General features: G+C 38.3%; 2 protein-coding genes across 3 annotated transcripts; one reads left to right on the forward strand and one right to left on the reverse strand.

Annotated features, from left to right (window-relative positions):
- The first annotated feature begins 508 nt into the window (after positions 1-508).
- On the forward strand, positions 509-11,340 carry sqd (RNA-binding protein squid). 2 transcript variants are annotated; one of them, XM_017145817.3, is made up of 8 exons: positions 509-827; positions 3,314-3,354; positions 3,423-3,697; positions 3,771-4,014; positions 4,108-4,233; positions 9,563-9,670; positions 10,052-10,231; positions 10,289-11,340. In XM_017145817.3, the coding sequence occupies exons 1-7, from the start codon at positions 661-663 to the stop codon at positions 10,141-10,143; spliced, it is 1,053 nt and encodes a 350-aa protein (XP_017001306.2). In that variant the 5' UTR covers positions 509-660; the 3' UTR covers positions 10,144-10,231; positions 10,289-11,340. The 2 variants fall into 2 exon arrangements, with proteins under 2 accessions (XP_017001306.2, XP_017001305.2); XM_017145816.3 differs by lacking the exon at positions 9,563-9,670 and having other exon boundaries at positions 510-827.
- A 339-nt stretch (positions 11,341-11,679) lies between these two features.
- LOC108060214 (uncharacterized) lies at positions 11,680-15,264 on the reverse strand. The gene is made up of 9 exons (XM_017145814.3): positions 15,106-15,264; positions 14,889-15,015; positions 14,688-14,831; positions 14,441-14,613; positions 14,000-14,206; positions 13,529-13,910; positions 13,259-13,469; positions 12,542-12,979; positions 11,680-12,258 (listed from the first exon to the last, which is right to left on the reverse strand). Exons 1-9 carry the CDS (start codon positions 15,139-15,141, stop codon positions 11,790-11,792), a joined length of 2,187 nt encoding a protein of 728 aa, XP_017001303.2. The 5' UTR covers positions 15,142-15,264; the 3' UTR covers positions 11,680-11,789.
- Between the last annotated feature and the right edge of the window lie 4,152 nt (positions 15,265-19,416).

Consider the following 19,416-nt stretch of genomic DNA (forward strand, 5'->3'; position numbering starts at 1 on the left):
TTATATTTGTTACAGTATAAAAATGATTTGTTTATAATATATTTCCCATCGTATAATTTTTTTGGATATATTTATGTGTTTACAGGACAGGTCTTGTTTTAATTTAATTTTATAATGATTTCTTAATTTTAAAATACAATTTTTATTACAAGCCCAATTTTAAATTGAATTCTATACAGTTTAAATTAATTCTATACTGTTCAGTATCTTTCATAGCTAAATTTTCTAGCTAGTTTTTGTATTTTGCTGTTTTTTCCCATTTCAAGTGTGTGCACACCGCTTGAAACAGGGCTGCCATACCAAAAACTGACAGGTCACGCGCCCATAAAACCCTTGTAAAGGCTATTTAGGGGTTGAAAAATACCGAAAATACCAATGTAAAACCTTGTAAATGTAAAGATAACAAACCGCAGGTAGAGCAGGCCGGTCAGCCAAGCACTTGGCTAAATAATACCGAATCGCCCCGACTGGCAGCGCGACGAGGTGGCAACGCCGCACCCATATACACACGCTGTCGCTTGCATTTGTCATTTTCCGGTCGTCATTTCATTCGTACGCGCGACTTTTTGGCGAGTGTGTAGAAAATCTCCGGCTCTGCGTGAATCAACCGAAAATTAGCCCCCGAAATTAGTAGAAATCGAACCGCAAAACACACACAACATGGCCGACAAGCAGCAAGTGGATAGCGAGATGAACGGCGAGGATTTCACCAAGGACGTGACCGCCGACGGTCCTGGATCCGAAAACGGGGATGGGGCCGCCGCCGGCTCGACCAACGGCAGTTCGGACAACCAATCTGGAGCATCCGGCCAGCGGGACGACGACAGGTATGTCCATTATCTGGCGGATGGATATATCTGCCGTTTTTTTTTCTTTCTTTTGCAACGGGGGCAGCTGATGATCATGTGCCCCGCTTAGATTTTCTCCTTCTATATAAAAGTATATATTGCCTACTCTGTTACGTAAATGCGAAGCTAACGTCGTTGGTCGAGTTGAATGGGGTTTACGGGGTTTTGCGGGGGAAGTCTGACCCCTTTTGTGTTCTCTCTCGCTTGCGCTCGTGTATCTGTGTGTGTGTGCGGTGTCGGTGCGACTGTACTTCAGTCATATTAATAGAATCTTCGGGAAAATGCATCATCATAGCCGTCTCGGGAGAAATGGAAAATTTTCACCGTTTTCGTCTACCTACACACGCACACTTTCTGCAACGAAACCCAGAGTTTTCCTCAGCTTGGAGCACATTTCCCCCCTTTGTGAGGTTATGTTCGATACCCACGTTGCCCCACACTCACACGCACACAGAAACATACGGTTGCCTTTCACTTGCAAAATAAAAAACGAGAAAAAAGTTGGAAAAAAAGTTATGTTTGTAGTGTAGTCTTTTTATTCGCATTACTCTTTGGTTCGGCTATTCGTTGTTATTTTGTGCTCTTCCAGTTCTGTACCCAAAATGGCGGCCGCACACATGCATACATACTAACGCCCGCGGTTCTGTATGTGTGTGCGTGTTTTGCAGTTTTCACTCATTCTCTTTTGCTTGCCGGCTTCGTTCGCTCTCCTCTCGCCCATCTATTTTCTCTCTCGGAGAACGACAGCCGGCGTCGTTATAGAGTTGCCAAGGCGCCAAAACTAAGTAATTTTAATCGAAAATGTACTTTGCTATATATTTCAAATTGTGATAGGCTAAATCAAGAGGATGATAAAGTAGAATGGTCCTTTGTTTTTTGCCCCCATGGTTTTGTTTTTAGGTCTAGCATACACTTCATTTGCCCATCCTACTGATCATTTAATATCTAAGTTTAATCTTAAGTCACACGATGCTGTACATTAAAACGTAAATACGAATCCAGCGCTGAAGAAGATGTGGATAATCCCCCAAAAATAGAAGGACGGAATGGAGAAATTAAATCCAAAATCATAGCTTATCCTGTTGTCTTGTGAGCGAACTAACCTTGTTCCTCTCCGGCAGGTTTTGAGAGAAGTGAAATGCCCAGGGTCAGGGTTATAAGCTATGCTCAAGTCGGATCGGATATGGATTTGGATTCGTATTCCTGCCCCCGGCAAACGGTTGCGGATTCGGATTCGGCGGATTCGGACTTTGTGGATACCATCCAACCCTCTCCACTTTCCAGTCTCCAAAAGTCTCCGCTCCGCCGATACTGATGCTGATGGTATTTATCTATCCAAAACTAAAACAATCAATCAGTCAGTCAGCCAATATATAGAACTATCGACACACAAAATTATCAACAAATTATCTCGATTTAAATTGGATCCATATGTAAACTGTATACGAGTATATATTGTATTGTATCTTAACGTATAACTTGTAAATTACCCAAAAAAAAAAGAACAAAACAAAAAGTACCAAGTAATCGGAGACAGAGAGAGACCGAGTGAAAAAAGAGACTCGCAGTTTTTTCGTTTGTTTTTATGAAGCTCAGAAAATATATATTATATATCGCCCGATGAAAGAAACACAAAGAACGAATGTAACGTAATGAATTGCCGCAAAAATGACGCACAATCACTAAATTGCAATCGAAATTCCGCCGCCGTGTGATGAGACTGTTCCAAATTTGCCGGGAATCCGCCGAGAACGCTGAGATATCTTTCCAAAAATCCCTAAGTCTATGAGAGTAACGTACATCAATCACAGTAAACTATAAGTGTCTATGCATATTTTTTTCAACATTCTTTTTTATAAAAATAAAATAAAAACAGCCAAATAAAGCAAGTTAAACCAACCACAATCCAGCATAAAAACCTTTGCATTTTTCTCATCCTATTGAATAAAGACTAATTGTTAATTGTTAATTGTACAAACAGAAACTATAAGTATACCCAAAAACAAAAACTAAATAATTCACTATTGCATATCTTATATATATTATATATCTATATATCTTTCGCTCGTTTTGTGTCTCGATCGATCGCTCGCTCGCTCCTCGAACTCTTTCGCTCATTTCCGAGTTTGCAAGTTTTTTGACACTATCCGATCAATTCTTTGATTGCAATACAGTAACTAAAGCTAATTTTCACTTCAAATTTGGTGAGTTTTTTTTATTCGTTTTGTATTCTTGTTCTGTCATCAATTCTTTTGCAGCCAATACGAAAAACAGTAAGAGAAGAGAAATTTAAAGTAAATTAAGAAAGTATTTGCCTCGCGCATTAAACACAACCTATTTTCGTGCCTGATTTCCCAGATCTACCTTTTTCCCCAACCAACCACTCCCCAAAAAGTTTCCTCCGTAGACCTTAAAATGTTTGTAAAATCCATAAAACTAACCAATTAATCTTTGACCTTTCGCAGAAAACTGTTTGTTGGCGGTCTGAGCTGGGAAACTACTGAGAGTAAGTAAAGAAATTATGCAGTATATTACTATATTATTTACTTACACTCTGCTTTTATTTGTTTGCAGAGGAACTGCGCGATCACTTTGGCAAATATGGCGAGATCGAGAGCATCAATGTCAAGACAGATCCCCAGACCGGACGGTCCCGAGGATTCGCCTTCATTGTGTTCACAAACACCGAGGCCATTGACAAGGTCAGCGCCGCCGAGGAGCACATAATCAACAGCAAGAAAGTCGATCCCAAGAAGGCCAAGGCCCGCCATGGCAAGATCTTTGTCGGCGGTCTGACCACAGAGATCAGCGATGAGGAGATTAAGACCTACTTTGGACAGTTTGGCAACGTAAGTAACTCTTTAAACTACCTAGAACCATGAGATATGATCTAATACTCACCTGTACTATTCTTATTTACAGATCGTTGAGGTTGAGATGCCATTCGACAAGCAAAAGTCGCAGCGCAAGGGCTTCTGCTTCATTACCTTCGATTCAGAGCAGGTGGTCACGGATCTGTTGAAGACGCCCAAGCAGAAGATCGCCGGCAAGGAGGTCGATGTTAAGCGGGCAACGCCCAAGCCAGAGAACCAGATGATGGGTGGTATGCGAGGAGGACCACGCGGCGGTATGCGCGGCGGACGCGGTGGCTACGGAGGACGTGGTGGTTAGTAAAGCTTTCAGATCAAGGAGTGAATTATCCTATCTACTTTAGAGAATCGCCTTTAAATTCCACTTTAACACTCAATCTTCTCCTTAGGCTACAACAACCAGTGGGACGGACAGGGATCCTACTCGGGATATGGCGGCTACGGCGGATATGGTGCCGGTGGCTATGGCGACTACTATACCGGCGGCTACTATAATGGATATGACTACGGTTATGGTAAATACAACAAACAACAAAGTAGTGCTCAAAACAATTATTACAATAACAACACGTCGAGTAATTACCATCAAAACAAGAACAATAGCAACAACTATCAGCAGTTCTAAGTAGAGCCTAGCCGCAATCAGCAGGCCAGCAAAAAAATCAGAAACAAAAAATCAAGCAAACAAAGCAACAACAACCGCAGAACACCATATAAACTCTTTAATTTTTTGCCATAGACCTGATCTGATCCAAATTTCCACGTTGTTGTGTTTCCCATTCAAACAAAAACTGAGAGAAAAACAAAAACAAAAAAGTTTTGCTGCATTTCGATATATATTGACAATATATATTTATGCTTATATACCACATGTATTATCTGTATGCAATTTTGCATATAAGATCATGTTGGTATATGACATACAGATGTCAAAGAATAACATCATCAACAACAACAACAAGAACAACAACTACGAAAGCAACGTCGCTAAAAACAAGAAAACTTTTAAATATTGTAGACAAAAAAAAGCAAAAACAAGAAAACCAATTCTTTAAATCTAACATATATAAATTTTAAACATTTTATATTGAAAACAAAATGTGTATGTTGACAGACAATTTTCTTCATTTAATATAACAAGCAAATTCGCAATTTTTATATACACATTTATATCTATCTTATATATATAACTACGTATAATTTTAAAGGCATATATTTGATGTTTTAAATTTTAAAGCGTACTTTTTAAACGAGAATTCATTTAAACGAAACATTTAATTACCAATTATTAGTTGAGTAGCATTTAAACATAAAACTGACGAAGCGTGTGTAAAAAAGATTGTGTTGTTTAAAGAGTGAGAAGGAGCGAAGAGAAAAGTAGACGTGACGTTCAAGTTGAGGCATATATTGAGGGTAGAATCCTGCCCATTATATGCGACCACCAGACCGGACAAACCAACAACAACAAAAACTAGACTCACAACAGCAGCGATGTTGTCGCGAGGTTGCCTTCAACAGACTTTCCAAAGATGACAAATACCTCAAACGCAAGGGCAGCAAAAAAAAATAACAACAACAACAACAACAACAGCAAACAGCAACCCCAGACATAACAACAAAACAAAGAAACACAAAACACACGAGGAGCATGTGCCAATTATGTGAAAACTGTGTGAAATGCCAGCGTTTTTGGCCTTTTGCGCAATTGCAACTTGTGCCTTTTTTAATTGTTAACTAAACTGTTATTGTTTGAACCAACTGAAACCAAAATCTGTTGAAACACACACACACACACAACCCACTACCCCCTCAGCACCCCCTCAGCACTCCCATAAAATAGTTATTTAAATAGTTTCTCCTTTTGTTTTGTTAAACAAAACACTAAACAACAAACCAGAACAGAAACGACAACAACAAACAAAAAACAAAACAAACGAAACGCGTAATCAAAGCTTTGATTCAATGTCTATTTAAATATATATACCTTATATATAGCATATAAATATATTTTTAGATACATATTATTATTCCGGCAACGGGATAATATTCACGTTCTTTGCAATGCATATGTTTTCGTATGCACCATACGTCAATATACCTACCATATATATTTATATCAAATATATACAAATGTTATATATTTATACATAAAACGTAACATTTAACTATGGTACTATTTTTGATAGTATTATTTTAAGGCAAATCCTTGTAAAAAACAACTACAATACGAAAAAAAGAGTACAACAACCATGAGCTCTTAAGATCTGAAGGCCGGGGCTCAAAAAGTCAGCGCAGCGGATCCGGGATTTTATCATTTCGGTTGAACTCTGCAGCACCCCCGGCCTCATTCGTTAGAATGTTCTTTTATTTGCTTTATTTGCATTTCCGCTGCACTTTCTTGACAAAATCGTAACGTAATGTCGAAACAATCCATTTTTGAGGCTTGTTTTAGTTGCACCGCGAGCGCATTGCGGCATTCTGCATGTTCATACGTTGATTCCAGGATGAAGAACCACAAAAAAAAAAGAAAACGAAAACAAACAACTAACTAACTTACTGAACAACGACAAATAATACAAACAATTACTACAATAGCAACACCAACAACATCTTAATTGTAGCCACAAAAATGAAACTTTTCCAACAAAACAAATAAAAACACACTTCGTCAATTTTAGTAATTTTAATTCAAGCATATATGCATATATAATTTTTCTTATGGTTTTTAAATGTTAAGTCGAGCAACACCAGCAAATCACACATACACAAGCATTGCTATTTGCAAATGTATATATATATAATAATACCTTTTATAATTCGTATATTTTTTGAAATTGACCAGAACCTGAAATTAACTTTTGCTAACAATTATTTCAAATGTTGTCAATGTGCGTCGACAATTCGATTGTAGTATACCAATTATATATACATTTGTACATTTACAAACATCTTTTTATCATAAACTTTGAGTAAATTATTTTACGAAGAAATTGCATGTTTCTCAATGTTTTTAGCAAGTTGTCTGTATACAAAACAAACTAAAAAAAAAACTAAGCAAAATAAGAAAAAAATTGACATTTACCTTAAAATTATGCAAGCAAGAAAAGTTTTTATACATTTTATGCTATATTTTTTATTAATTATTATACCGATTATTATGATGTTTAAATGTGTAAACAAATTTTTTTGATATAAACAAAATTTTTGTATACCTTTACATATACTTACAATACAATTATATAGCAATAATTTTGTGCCCCCACTTTATATTAAACCTTAACAACAATATATTTTTAGTTTCTTTATAATTTTCTATTCCGTTACTCTACAACTTGAAATTTTAAAACTAACCACCAACCAAAAAGTGCGGGGAGCGGGAGCTTTAACACCGAGTTAGATCTGATCATCAATATAATATGCCCAGTTGCTGGTAAACAAACAGAACGGGTGTTTCGGTTCCCCCTCCCCACACTCCTACCAGTTTATTATGTAATATTACTTTCGTAATTATGATTTTTGAACATATTTATATACGATATATGATTGTAATACCGAATTTTCCGATGTTTCGCCTCACAAAAACGAAAAAAAAAGCAAACTAAACGAACCCAAAACATAAGAAAAGAAACCCCAATGAGAGTTCAACTCAAAACACAGCCACCAACCACCCAAAAGCGAATATCCAAAAACGATCGCAAGCTGCGCCTTTGTCTTGTTCAAGCTTCTCGCAAGCGGTTAACCGATTGCACGGCTAACCCGGAAACCGATTCCACCGGTGTCCGAGGGTCTTTGGTGAGAACAACACCAGTAGAGCCACTAAATATCCATCTACTATCCACCGACATCTAAACCAAGCAAGCAATCAAGCAACCAAGCGACCAGAAATCGAGCAATCAAGCGATCCGAACCGCCAAGCAAAACCGCACCAACAGTGTTAACTTTTCACTTAACTGTAACGTTTTTCATTTTTTACTTAAATCTTCCTTTTTCTATTACATTTAAAACGTATATATTTACAAGTAATTTAGCGTAATTAATATTTGTTTTTAGTAAAATGCATTGAAAAACTCTACAAAAAAAAATGATAATGATAATGATAATGAAACCACTAAAGTAATTTTACAATGAATCAATTAATATATATTGTCAAACCATTTCTGAGACAATTCTTAAGCTACAAAACCAGTTTTCTTGTTTTTAACAACAGCTACAACAACAACAACAATGAACACGAAGAGTAATGATTACAATGATTATATTAACTCGAGTATAAAGTAAAATTTGTTGACTATTTGCATTTGTTTTTGTTTTTCGCAAAACGTTTTCTATGACACACAAGAATATAATATTCGCGACAAACTCCGCATCCTCATCCTCCCCTTTCCCCCAGACCCTAGTAATTCCCGAATATCCTTCGAAAGGAATTTGAAAAAAAAAACAAAATACGAAAAAAACAAACAATTTTATTACTTTTTGCTGAGGTGAGACATTCAAAATACACACACACAAGAGCAGCAAATGAATTCACAAATTTTTTGGCAATCCTAACAAAATTTTATTCCGAAAATTTTCAATCAAAACATTTTTAAGAAACTAATTTGAAATTGAAATGCTGAAATTGTTGTGTGGAAAATGAGGTAAAAATTAAAAAACATAAATGCATAACGAGTGCTGTAAAAATGAGAAATCGAATGAATTGAATTGAGAAATCCATTGCAATACATTGTGAAACATGTTAATAAGTCGAGTCGCGTCAAGTCGACAACTAACCAAAATCTGAGACAACAACCAGAGTTATATTAATTATATATAACCGAGCAAAACAACAACAACAACAACCAATCGAACCGCATGTATGTGTGAGCGCCGCCTTGCGCCGGTTTCCTCGCCAATTTGCAAGAGGAGAGCGAGCGAAAATTGTTTTTTAAATTTTTATTGTGTACCAGCAACCAACAACTATAACAACCAAATGTTAGAGCAACATAAAACCTATTGTACTTTTGAGCTACAGCAAATAACGGAGAAACATTTTAACCATCAATCTTATAATCAAAATCCACAAACGAGAAATGAGCAAATAAAAGAAAAACGAAAAAAAAAACAAAAAAAACCAGACAACAATTTTGTGTGTATTTCAGTTTCCGCCCACAACACCTCCCCCTGATCTCTCTTCCCACACCAACCACAATCTCCTCCGGATCCGGAGAAGGTGATTCCTTTCCAGCTCTCTCGGTATGTGCCATTTGAATTGTCTCCCCTCGGCCGACGCGGCGTCGTCCCAGTTAAGCAGTACAAATTTTGACCAAATCAAACGTAAAATAATGAAAAAGCCCTCGATCCAAAAGAGTAAACCCCATAGTCAGTTCCAATCCGCCAAAAGTGTTGCCAACTAGCCAATATTTGTGTGTCATTTAGGGTTCCTTAGATGTTACATTACAAATCCGATATAATAAATATTTTAAAGGACTTGAAAGAGCTATTAATCCTTAATCATAAATTCTAAAAAATAGTAGTATTATTTCCCTTTAAAATATATTAAATAAATGCAAAGCAGTTTAAAATATAATTGGAATGTAATAATTTAAAAACTGAAACTTAAAAACTTAAAACTAAATAATACGTGTTGTTCCTTAAAAAATCTCAAATTATTTAGAGTAAGATAGTTGGCAATACCCTGTAGCATTCCCCACCTTATTTTTGTTCGTGTCGTTTTACACCATTTTTTATAAGATAAGCTTTGTTTGTGTTTTCATCAATTTTCTATACGACCCAATCCACGAAATCAACTCCACTTTGTGTGTGATTGAACCACGAAATGAAATGCCATTACATTGCAACCAATAGACGGCTATGGCTACGGCGGCGGCTTTGAGGGTAACGGCTACGGCGGCGGCGGTGGTGGCAATATGGGCGGTGGTCGCGGTGGACCCCGCGGCGGCGGCGGCCCCAAAGGTATTAACACAGTAAAAAAAAGCGCCTAGCAAATCAAAAACTATCTCTAACCAACGAATTGTTGGGCCCTCATCCCTCCTTTACTATATATAGTCTATTCGAAATAATTTTGATTTTTCTGTAAAGCACAGTTTCATCGTTTTTGGTTATCCCTAAATTGGCTTTTTTCATGACTTGTGTTCATTTCATTTTGCTATGCCCCCTTAGAATTGGTCAAAATTTTCTAAAAGAAATCTGAAGTCGTTTGGCGTAGTTAAAGAAATCTTTAGATTGCCCCCTCCTTCCCTTCCCGCAGATTTTGAGCATGTGTTTCTTTATTGCCTGATATACGAATTTAATTGACTAATGCCTTGCAAATTTTTGTAAACGTTTCTAAAACAGGCGGCGGCGGCGGTGGTGGCGGCGGAGGCGGTTTCAACGGTGGCAAACAGCGCGGAGGCGGCGGACGCCAGCAGCGGCATCAGCCCTACTAAAAAGGGGCAGGGGGCGTGGGCATTGGGTATCTCGCATTCTCCAGATAACTGCAAACTATTTGAATTTTACCTAGTTTAGTTTGTTATGGTGAGTTCAACACATTTTCCCCTTAAAGCCAGTTAATAAAAGTTGATTATATTGCAGCATTACTACAAAAACAACACACCTCTAAAAAGAAAAAAAAGAAAACCATTTGAGTAACCGCATATATACGCAGTTGTATATATATTATAGAAGAAAGAAAAGGAAAATGAATAGACTGGCTGGCTGGGAGCAATAATATCAACATCAGCTACCTTTACTCACCTTTACACACTTGTTGTGTAGCACCATTCCAACAAAAACAGCAGAAGCAGCAGCAACTACCCCGCAGCAACATCAGGAGGAACAACAAAAACACAAAAAAACATCATTTATACCATACAAAGCAAACCACACGAAACACAAATGCATACACACATATAGTTAGGCATAGAGACACATGTAATTTTTCAGCAAGTGGCTAATTTTTCATAGCCACACGCTCATTAAGCCGACAAACCAACCAACCAACCGCCCACCAAACAACCCTTCAACCCTTGGAAAACCACAAGACAACCTTGCAGAGAACGTGGCACACAACATTTGCCAAACTAAATGCCGTGCAACGCTCACGTTGTCTGTGTGTCGAAACTAATTTGTTTTTCTAATGTAGTCCCATACATTATGCGAGGTAATTGTTTAACGCGTCAGTAGCACAGGGAATCGGAGACATGAGAAAGAAAACAAAACAAAACAAACATACTTACGAAAGAAAACAAAACAAAGCTAAAATGTTTCATACATTACACAATACAATAGAGTATAAGTATTTGTTTAACTTTAATTATGAATTAACTGTAATATGTAATAATAATTATAAAACCAACAAACAAACAAACCAAGCAAGCAAGCGTTGACTGGCCGGCACATCGGGTTGCCTTCTTCCCGTTCGATTGAAAAAAAACTATATACGACAAGACAAGAAAGCAGAAACAACCTACAACAAACAAATCCACCATAATACAGAGCAGAAAGCGGAAACAAGATTAGTTTTTGTTTTCGGATATGTATTACGCTCATAGACTACATTTATACATACATAATACATATATCTATATTTATGTACACTTCTGAAAGGGAAGAGATTTATATTTTAATAAAAATCTAAAGCCACACAGCGAGAGAAATTATCTACTTACCCCCACAATTGTATAGACCACAGCAAAAATTGTTAAATCAAATCAATCTATGTATACATTACTATAGCTATATGAAAATTAATATGAAATCGTCCGAGAAAAGCTAAATGGAGATTATAGATGCCAATGTGGATGCTGGATGGGCAGTTTAGGTAGCATTTCAAGAAAATCAACATATTTAAAACGATGCATGTGGAAGCGTAGTTTCTCCCCCCAAAAAAATTAAACATTCTCAAACAAAATTACAATCTAACTTAACTGAACGATAAGAGATCAGGCAGTTTTAAAGCGAATTACATTAAAGAAAACCTAAAGTAAAAGTCCATAAATTGTTGTTTATTTGCCCAGTAATATTCTAAATTTTCGTAGACCGAACAATGGGGAACACATAGAATTTTGAGAGGGTTTGATTGCACTTCACTCGCTTAATAATTACGCTTCATCTGGCCGGTGGTAAAGAGCACATCGAGAATTTTGAGGAACTCTCGGTAGTTGAACTCCATGCACATGCCCTTCTTGACGCCGAAGCACTTGCAAATGGCCTGGAACTCGCGGCTGCTCAGCATTACGTGCATGTCGCGCACTGTGATGCCGCGCAGGAACTGGTTCTGCGTAATGGAGCCGCACTGTTCGCGATCAAAGTCCTTGAACACCTGGCTCAGATTGGAGATCTCGTCCGGTTTGCGGGCCAGTTTCATTAGGGCCTGCGAGCAGATTGTTCGCTCATCGAAGCTCAGGAAGCAGTCGACACAGTCCAGATTGGGCAGGTGGAGCAGCGGTACGGCAGTCACCACCTGGTCGCCCATGTTCGTGTCCAGCTGGATGAAGATCTCGTCGAGGGCCTTGCAGAAGTCGCGATAGCGGACGCAGGAAACGCGTTGGGGTGAACGGAAGCTGGAGAAATTAATAGTAAAAGCGGTTAAGAAGAATTGATTCTATATCTCAAAAATATCTATTTTAGAAATACATACATATTTCAGATTTTGGAACTTAGTTTTGATTTTAAATTTAACGAGAACAAACATCCAGTAAAATTCATAAAATAGTTATTTTTTAAAATTTTTTAAGTTTAATTTAAGTTGTTTTTTCTTAGAGTTTGAAAGGAATAATTATTTTTTAAAATTTTTTAAGTTTAATTGAAGTTGTTTTTTTTTTAAGAGTTTAAAATAATACTCACATGTTGCACAAGATGGTGGCCTCTTCCTCCTTGATAATCACACTGGAGTTGTCCAGGGCACGCTTAAAGTCCGATTCAAGGATCTCTCCTTCGCGATGACGGTCGTAGTCCTTCATGAATTCTAGAACGGCCACGCTCTTGATCACAGCCTGTCGCTTGCAGTTCGTCAGGATGCGCACAATGACCTCCTCGCTGATGTCCTCCGGCTCCAAATTGTCCCTCGCGAAGGGCGGACACTCAACCAGTTCCTGCTTGGTGACCATCGATGGCATGGCATATTCGGCCGGATCGACGTCGTCCAAGAACTTGGTATAGCAGAAGCCCAGCTCGTTGCCATAGCGACTCAGCACAGAGTCCTGTTCAGGATCGGATAATAGGATTCCATTGGTGCGGAATATCTGCTTGGCTATATTGCAGCGCACATGACCGCTGTTGAGTCTGGAGAGGATTTGCTATTAGAGCTTGAACAAATATCGACAGTTTGCTTCTTCTCGATATTTAATTTGTATTTTTCCTTCAAAATATCGGTATTGTCAAAATATCGAAAATATCGATACTCTTCAAGTTATATTTGTTATCAAAAAGAAATACCAAAAGTATACTCTTAATGTTAGATAAGTATTTTAATGTTTGTGGATTACGAAGAAATAAATAATTATTTTTATATTTTAATTTTGTTTTGTGCATTCTGTGTATATAATATATTAGCGAACTCACTTGTCGTAGCTCCTGAAGAAAGGATGCAGATAAAGTCGACGATTACGGATGCGTATACGTATCTTGGCCATGGCATCCTCGCACAGATCACGGATATTCGACGACACAGTCTCCCATGGCACGGCACCTGGTCTGGGCAGCTCCTGAATGTGACGAAGTGGCGATTCCACAACACACTGCGGCATCTTCTCCAGGTTCTTGATGGTGAAAACTAAATGGAATACCAAGGATTTAATAATTTAAACAAATCAATAAAATATGCTGACCCACCTGTATCGATCTCATCGGCGAAATTGCGCCAACGCACCCGATTTGTGTCCACGGGATCCGTGTAGCGTTCCAGCAGGATGGACATCTCCCTTTGGGTCAGATACTTGCCCACTCCCATATTCGATAGGCCCCGCTCGAACTGATTTTTGGTGATGCTGCCCACGTTCAGGGAGTCATAGCTCTCCAGGAACTCGGAGGTGCGCACTTGGTTCTTGTAGATGTAGTTCTGTATGCAAAAGAGAATGTCACACTGGTTTCGATTCTTTTTGGGCGTATGGCAGGCATCCGGAAAGATCGGGTGCACTGCCTTGCAGCCATCGATTGCGGGTAATTGGGATAGCTCTAGGTCCACAAGGCGTCCGGGAAAATCCTTGATTATATCCTAAAAATATTTTAAAATATTTTGTTAAAATATGTTCAAAAATAGCAACCGCGAATTCTTCAGGACATTGGTTTAAGTGCTCCACTCACATGCGAGTTATCCAGCAGATGATGCTCGCCCAGGTAGGCTATAATATTATCAATGTGCTTGAGAAAAGCGACATAATTGACCAGGTAACCGTCTTTCATATAGCGTCTTAGCAGGAGCAGAAAATCAGCTTCAGATAGCGGAATCTTCATGAAATGAAGAACGCGTGAAAAGTGCGCCACGGTGACGACTCCTACATTTTGGGCAATCTAAATGGGAATAAAGGATTTAGGAGATGAATCAAAAATGTTAAAAGGTTTTAATTATTAATTAATTATTATTTTAATTAATTAAAAGCATCTCTTATAATTTTGTCATAGACATTTTTTTTTTTTTTTTTTTTTTTATTTATTTATTTAAAGTTAGCAAATATATGCTAAAAGAGCGTTTTTAAATTTAAAAATTGGTATTTTTACTGGCATTTTTTCATCTAAAACACTTACCAGTTCGTAGTCTTGAAAATATGGCATCAGCGGAATGTTAATTAGCTGCGCAATCTTGACGAGGATCAAGCAGAGCCGTCGACGATCTTCCGGCTGGGGCACAACATTCACATGCCAGGGATCGTTCCACTCCAGACCCGTGGCCAGATCCGTTTTGGCAGTCTTATGGAGCGCTAAATTAACAACAAGAAAAATATAAGTTAATTAAAGTTAATAATAATATCTTATAGCGGTTGACCAAACTTACTTTCGCTGCAGACGACCTTGCAAAACTGACGATACGCCACCCGTCCATCTCGGATTTGGAAATAGTCGGTGACATCCCGGAGTTCGGACTCAGACATGCCAGCCACCTTGCGATACTTGCCCAATACGGCCGTGAAAATGGGTTCTGAAAAAGGTGGTTGGGTAATAAAAATGTCATAAAATGCCAGGGAAATGTTCTCACCGGACACGAAGCCGCTGCAACAAGGATCGTGCTGCTTTAGCTCGGCACAGATGTCGAAGTTATAACGGAAAATGGCTCCCTGAATTTTACGACATCCTCGCCAGATTTGGTTCAGCTCCATGTCCTCCTAATCAAGGCATTCAAATTAGTTGACCACGTTTAATGGCCAGCACACATGTGTTGCCACTGCTACTCCAATTGAATTCGAAGAACTCACCCTGTCATCGCCCTCTTTAATCTTGGTCGAATGCATCTTGGTTTGGTTAAACTTTTTTCAAATTTTTCTTTTGCACAATATTTATACTTGTGTAAAAGGTGTGTGTGTTGTGTGTACAAAAGTCTTTTATATGGTGAGTGGGTGAGTGAACCTGGTGAAACAATGAAATCAAAGGCAACTTGGCCAGCTAGCCATTACAAATTGGATTTCTCCACTGCGCCTTGTTTGCTTTGTTCCTGTCGCCGCCGCTCTCGGGATCCCGACTCACGCAAGGAAGCCGTCGAGGAGCCCTACACTAATCACTTCCTTCGCCGGCTCGCCAGCTAGCCAGCTCGCAGGACCCGCAGGTCCTGGCGGTTAGGAGCTATGCTTTCACCTCTCTACAAATCGCCTCCAATCACGCGCTCATTCGTCGACCAGTTTGTCGCAATGCCACCAACACTTTTATTCAATTTTCTATAAATGGCACGGGGAAAAGGAAAACAGCATGGGAAAACAAAACAGGTAAGGGCGAAAAATATCAGAATGATTGGAAAAAAAACATATCCTGGCATCATCAAATGCAATTTCACTTTATTGGAAAATCGCTGGCCAACCAACCAAGCAAACCGCATCCAAAGCCACCCAACAGTAACAAATCACTGGCAAAAAAAAGGAAACTATTGAATTAAATTTTTGAAAAAAGTGAGTTTTTGAAATCACTTTAAAATGTCAAAATGTGTGCAGCGAATATTGGATAGTTTTCTTCCTGAATGTAAAATATATTGTTGCATGCTCTTTGACACTTTTGACATTTAAAGTGGTTTCAAAAATACGGCTGTTTAAGTGGCACATCCCTATGCTTCGATTATGAATTAAGCAGATACATAACTTCGTTATTTGTTAATTATTTTTTTTTTTCCCTCAGTGTGGCTGCAGCAAAAGGCAACCTTGTGCAGAGCTGACTCCTATGGTAGTGGCAGTGACCCTCCCGCCTTGCAACGACCAGTTCTAGTCAAGGTTGATTGGCGACGACAGGTGCCCGTGCCCCCGTATACCTGCCCACTTCAACCTGCCCACTTCAACCTGGCCACTCTGGTTACTCTGGCCACTTCTGGCCACGCGACTAAAAATAAGCTAAAGGGCGGTCCGCGCTGGCATTTCTAGTGTTTGTATAGATGCCCTTTTCGCTCCCGGAGTCACGAATGTCGCACTCGGTTATAGAGTCAATGCGGAAAATGCCTAGATAAACACCATTGTTGGTGCAGTGATATTAATGCAGAATGATTGCTTTAAAGAAAGGCAACGAATCGGTAAAATACCAGTTCTAATTCTATAAAACCCTTGATATTTAAAGGAATTTTTTTTTAAAATAAAATTAAAGGGCTAATACAAAATATATTCGGGTAAATATGTATAATGTATATTATAAATACCAAACACTCCCTAACTAGTAATGACTACAATTAATATATATAAAATAGGTACTTATATTTATACTTAGCTACAAATTTCCCTATATTTTATCTACTTCTATTTTTCCAAATTCAACAAAAAATGTTAGATTATTTAAATTTAATTGAATAATTTGAATACAAGTTAAAAACGTTACCTAATTTGCTGAAGTAAAGTTAAGTTAATTTTTCTCTGCAGTTTATTAAAAAAATAAATTTCTAGTAACAAAAACCGTATGCCAAGCTAGAAAATTGCTCTACCAATTAAATGCGAATTTCATAAATCTAAACGGGACATTAGTTCTGATTTAAAATGACCCGTTTAGCATAAAAAGCGTTCATTACGCACCCGTCCGCTGTAAATCTCTGCCCTTAATTGAATTCCGTTATATGCGTGCCGGCAAATTGGGTTGGAGAATCGTAATACCCGGAAACGGTTAGTTGGGGGTCATAAAAATGAATTGCAATCATTATCGTTGCTTAGATGAGGTTTGCAGCCATCCAATTCCCCGTTACCCCTTGCAATCCGCCCCATCATCCCCATCCACCATGGCAGCTACCTTTGAAGCGTGCTTTATTGCAATTTTTATTGCACATTTTTGATTTACTCAGCCATCCAGCCACGGTCTTTTGAGCTGGCTGGCTGAGCGATTCAGGTTGGGGCATTTGGCATTTGGCTTTTGGCCCGGGAAAATGTGCGTGTGAGATGGCCTGGACATCGATTTGCTGGTGTTTTGTTCTTATTGCCTAGCCCGTTTGATTTGATGCGGTGTTAAATTATAATTACAGGTCTGAGCCGTTGAAATGGGGTCGTAGGAAAGTGGATTCGGCGGACGGAATGGAGGGTCGTGCAGCTTATCGCGCACAAACATATGGCATTTTGTCAGTTAGTTTTGTGTGCCTTCCTTTTTTTCGCACAATAGTGAATGCATAGTGCTCTACGCACTGAGGAAAATAAGTGAATTTAAAACTATGAATTAAATTTAAATTATTTTCTTAAAACTAAAATTAAAGAAAATCAATTTTAGCTCATTGAGAAATAATGCTTAAGTTTCATTGATCTTCCGAATTTAAAATATATTCTTGCATACTTTTAGACACCTTTAAAAATGATTTCATAGTCCTTAAGATTTTTGCAACGCTCTCAGTAATTATAAAAAATTAAAGGCGAAAAAGACAAATTTTAACTTTTTATGCTTAAATGTCATAAATATTTTAAAATATATTCTAGCATACTTTTAAACACCTTTAAAAATGCTTCCAAAATCCTTGAGATATTCATGGTGTAAAAGTATTTCTAAAATGCTTGAATGATTTAACTTAGGCTTTAGCCAGACTATTTATTCATCTAAGTGGTTTTTAACATAACATGAGAAAATTTAAAAATATTTAACTGAATATAAGTTTAAATTTAAATAAATTATTTTGTCTGCAAGTGTAGGTAGACAAAGTACTCGCATATATATTCATGAACCTGGTGTACATCTGCATAATGCATGGCAGCAGCGGCAACAGCAGAAGAAGAAGAATCGGTGGCAGTTGCAGGATACGCCAGTTGGCGGACTTTGCCTTTTATTTTAGCGGCTGCTTGGGCTGTCTGCTGCTGCTGCTTTTGGCGGCCAACTAGTGCGGCTAACACACACACACTTACACATACATATAACCAAAGAGAAATATGGGGAAAAGGCAAACAATGGCAGGCAACCTAGTTATCGCCCCGCCATCTTTATTGCATGCAAATGCGCGAAAGGCGGCGCAAAAAGGAGGCGCGTCTGTTGAAATGGCTAGCACACACACACACACACACACTCATCTTATAAACCAACCGCATGCATATTTATCTTTTGCCACCTCCTGCTCCTTTGTGGCATACAAACACATCCACAGACATGCGAAACCAAGAAATACGATATCTTAAGTGTTAAACAGGCGCTTTGCCAAACAAGCCTGCACTCTGCAAACCTTATCTGCAATGTATGTGAGTGTGGGCCACGCCCACCGCCCTCCTTATGCAGCTGCTGTTGCAGTTTACACGGAGAACAAACGTCATTCGGATATTTATATAATATTAAAATCTCTTAATTTTTTAAACCATTTATAAAAACGCCTAATGGTATGCAATAATTTTCCCAATCCTTTTAAAACGATTTGAGACCAACCATGTTCAATTAAAAATTTGATTTTCTAAGCATTTATTATGTGTAAAACAGACTCACTGAAAAATCAGGATTTTTCCTACTCCTATTGACTTTTTAACCTAAATCTGTAAATGTTGTATACCAAAGAACCATTTTATTTTATTGCATAATAACAGACACCTTAAATTATTCATTTCGCATTACTGGAACCTCCTGAAGGTAATTTTTTTTCCTGTACTAGAATTCGAGACCCACAAATTTGGCAGCAAAACAAAAATGTGGGGAAGGGGCAAAGAAAAATAAAAACTACACCGCGGCAAATAAATAAAAATGCTGCTCACTTCTGCTGCGGCGCGTTTTATGCGCACTTGCACTCACTCACACACAAGGACCAACTCTCACACACACACGCACATGTGCAAACAGGTGCGAGCACACACATACAGGCACGCGAGCCTTGCTTCATTTTTGTAGTGCATACTTTCGGGCGCTGCTTATAATTCCGCGCCAGAGTTGTAAATATTTGTTCAAGTATTTATTTATGTACTGCCTCCGCGCGTGTTTCACCAGCATATTTGTATGTGTATGTTTGTTTGGGTGTGTACTTCCCTTTGGTTTTGTGTGAGTTGCGGGATAAATTAAAATGCATTGCACTATATCTGGCTTTTTGATTTGCCAGCCCTCGCCAACTATATATTTAGAGTAGTAGTTTCATCCAGTTGGATGGTGTACTTTCAATT

This window comes from Drosophila takahashii, chromosome 3R, assembly GCF_030179915.1.
Source record: "Drosophila takahashii strain IR98-3 E-12201 chromosome 3R, DtakHiC1v2, whole genome shotgun sequence".
Lineage (NCBI taxonomy): Eukaryota > Metazoa > Arthropoda > Insecta > Diptera > Drosophilidae > Drosophila > Drosophila takahashii.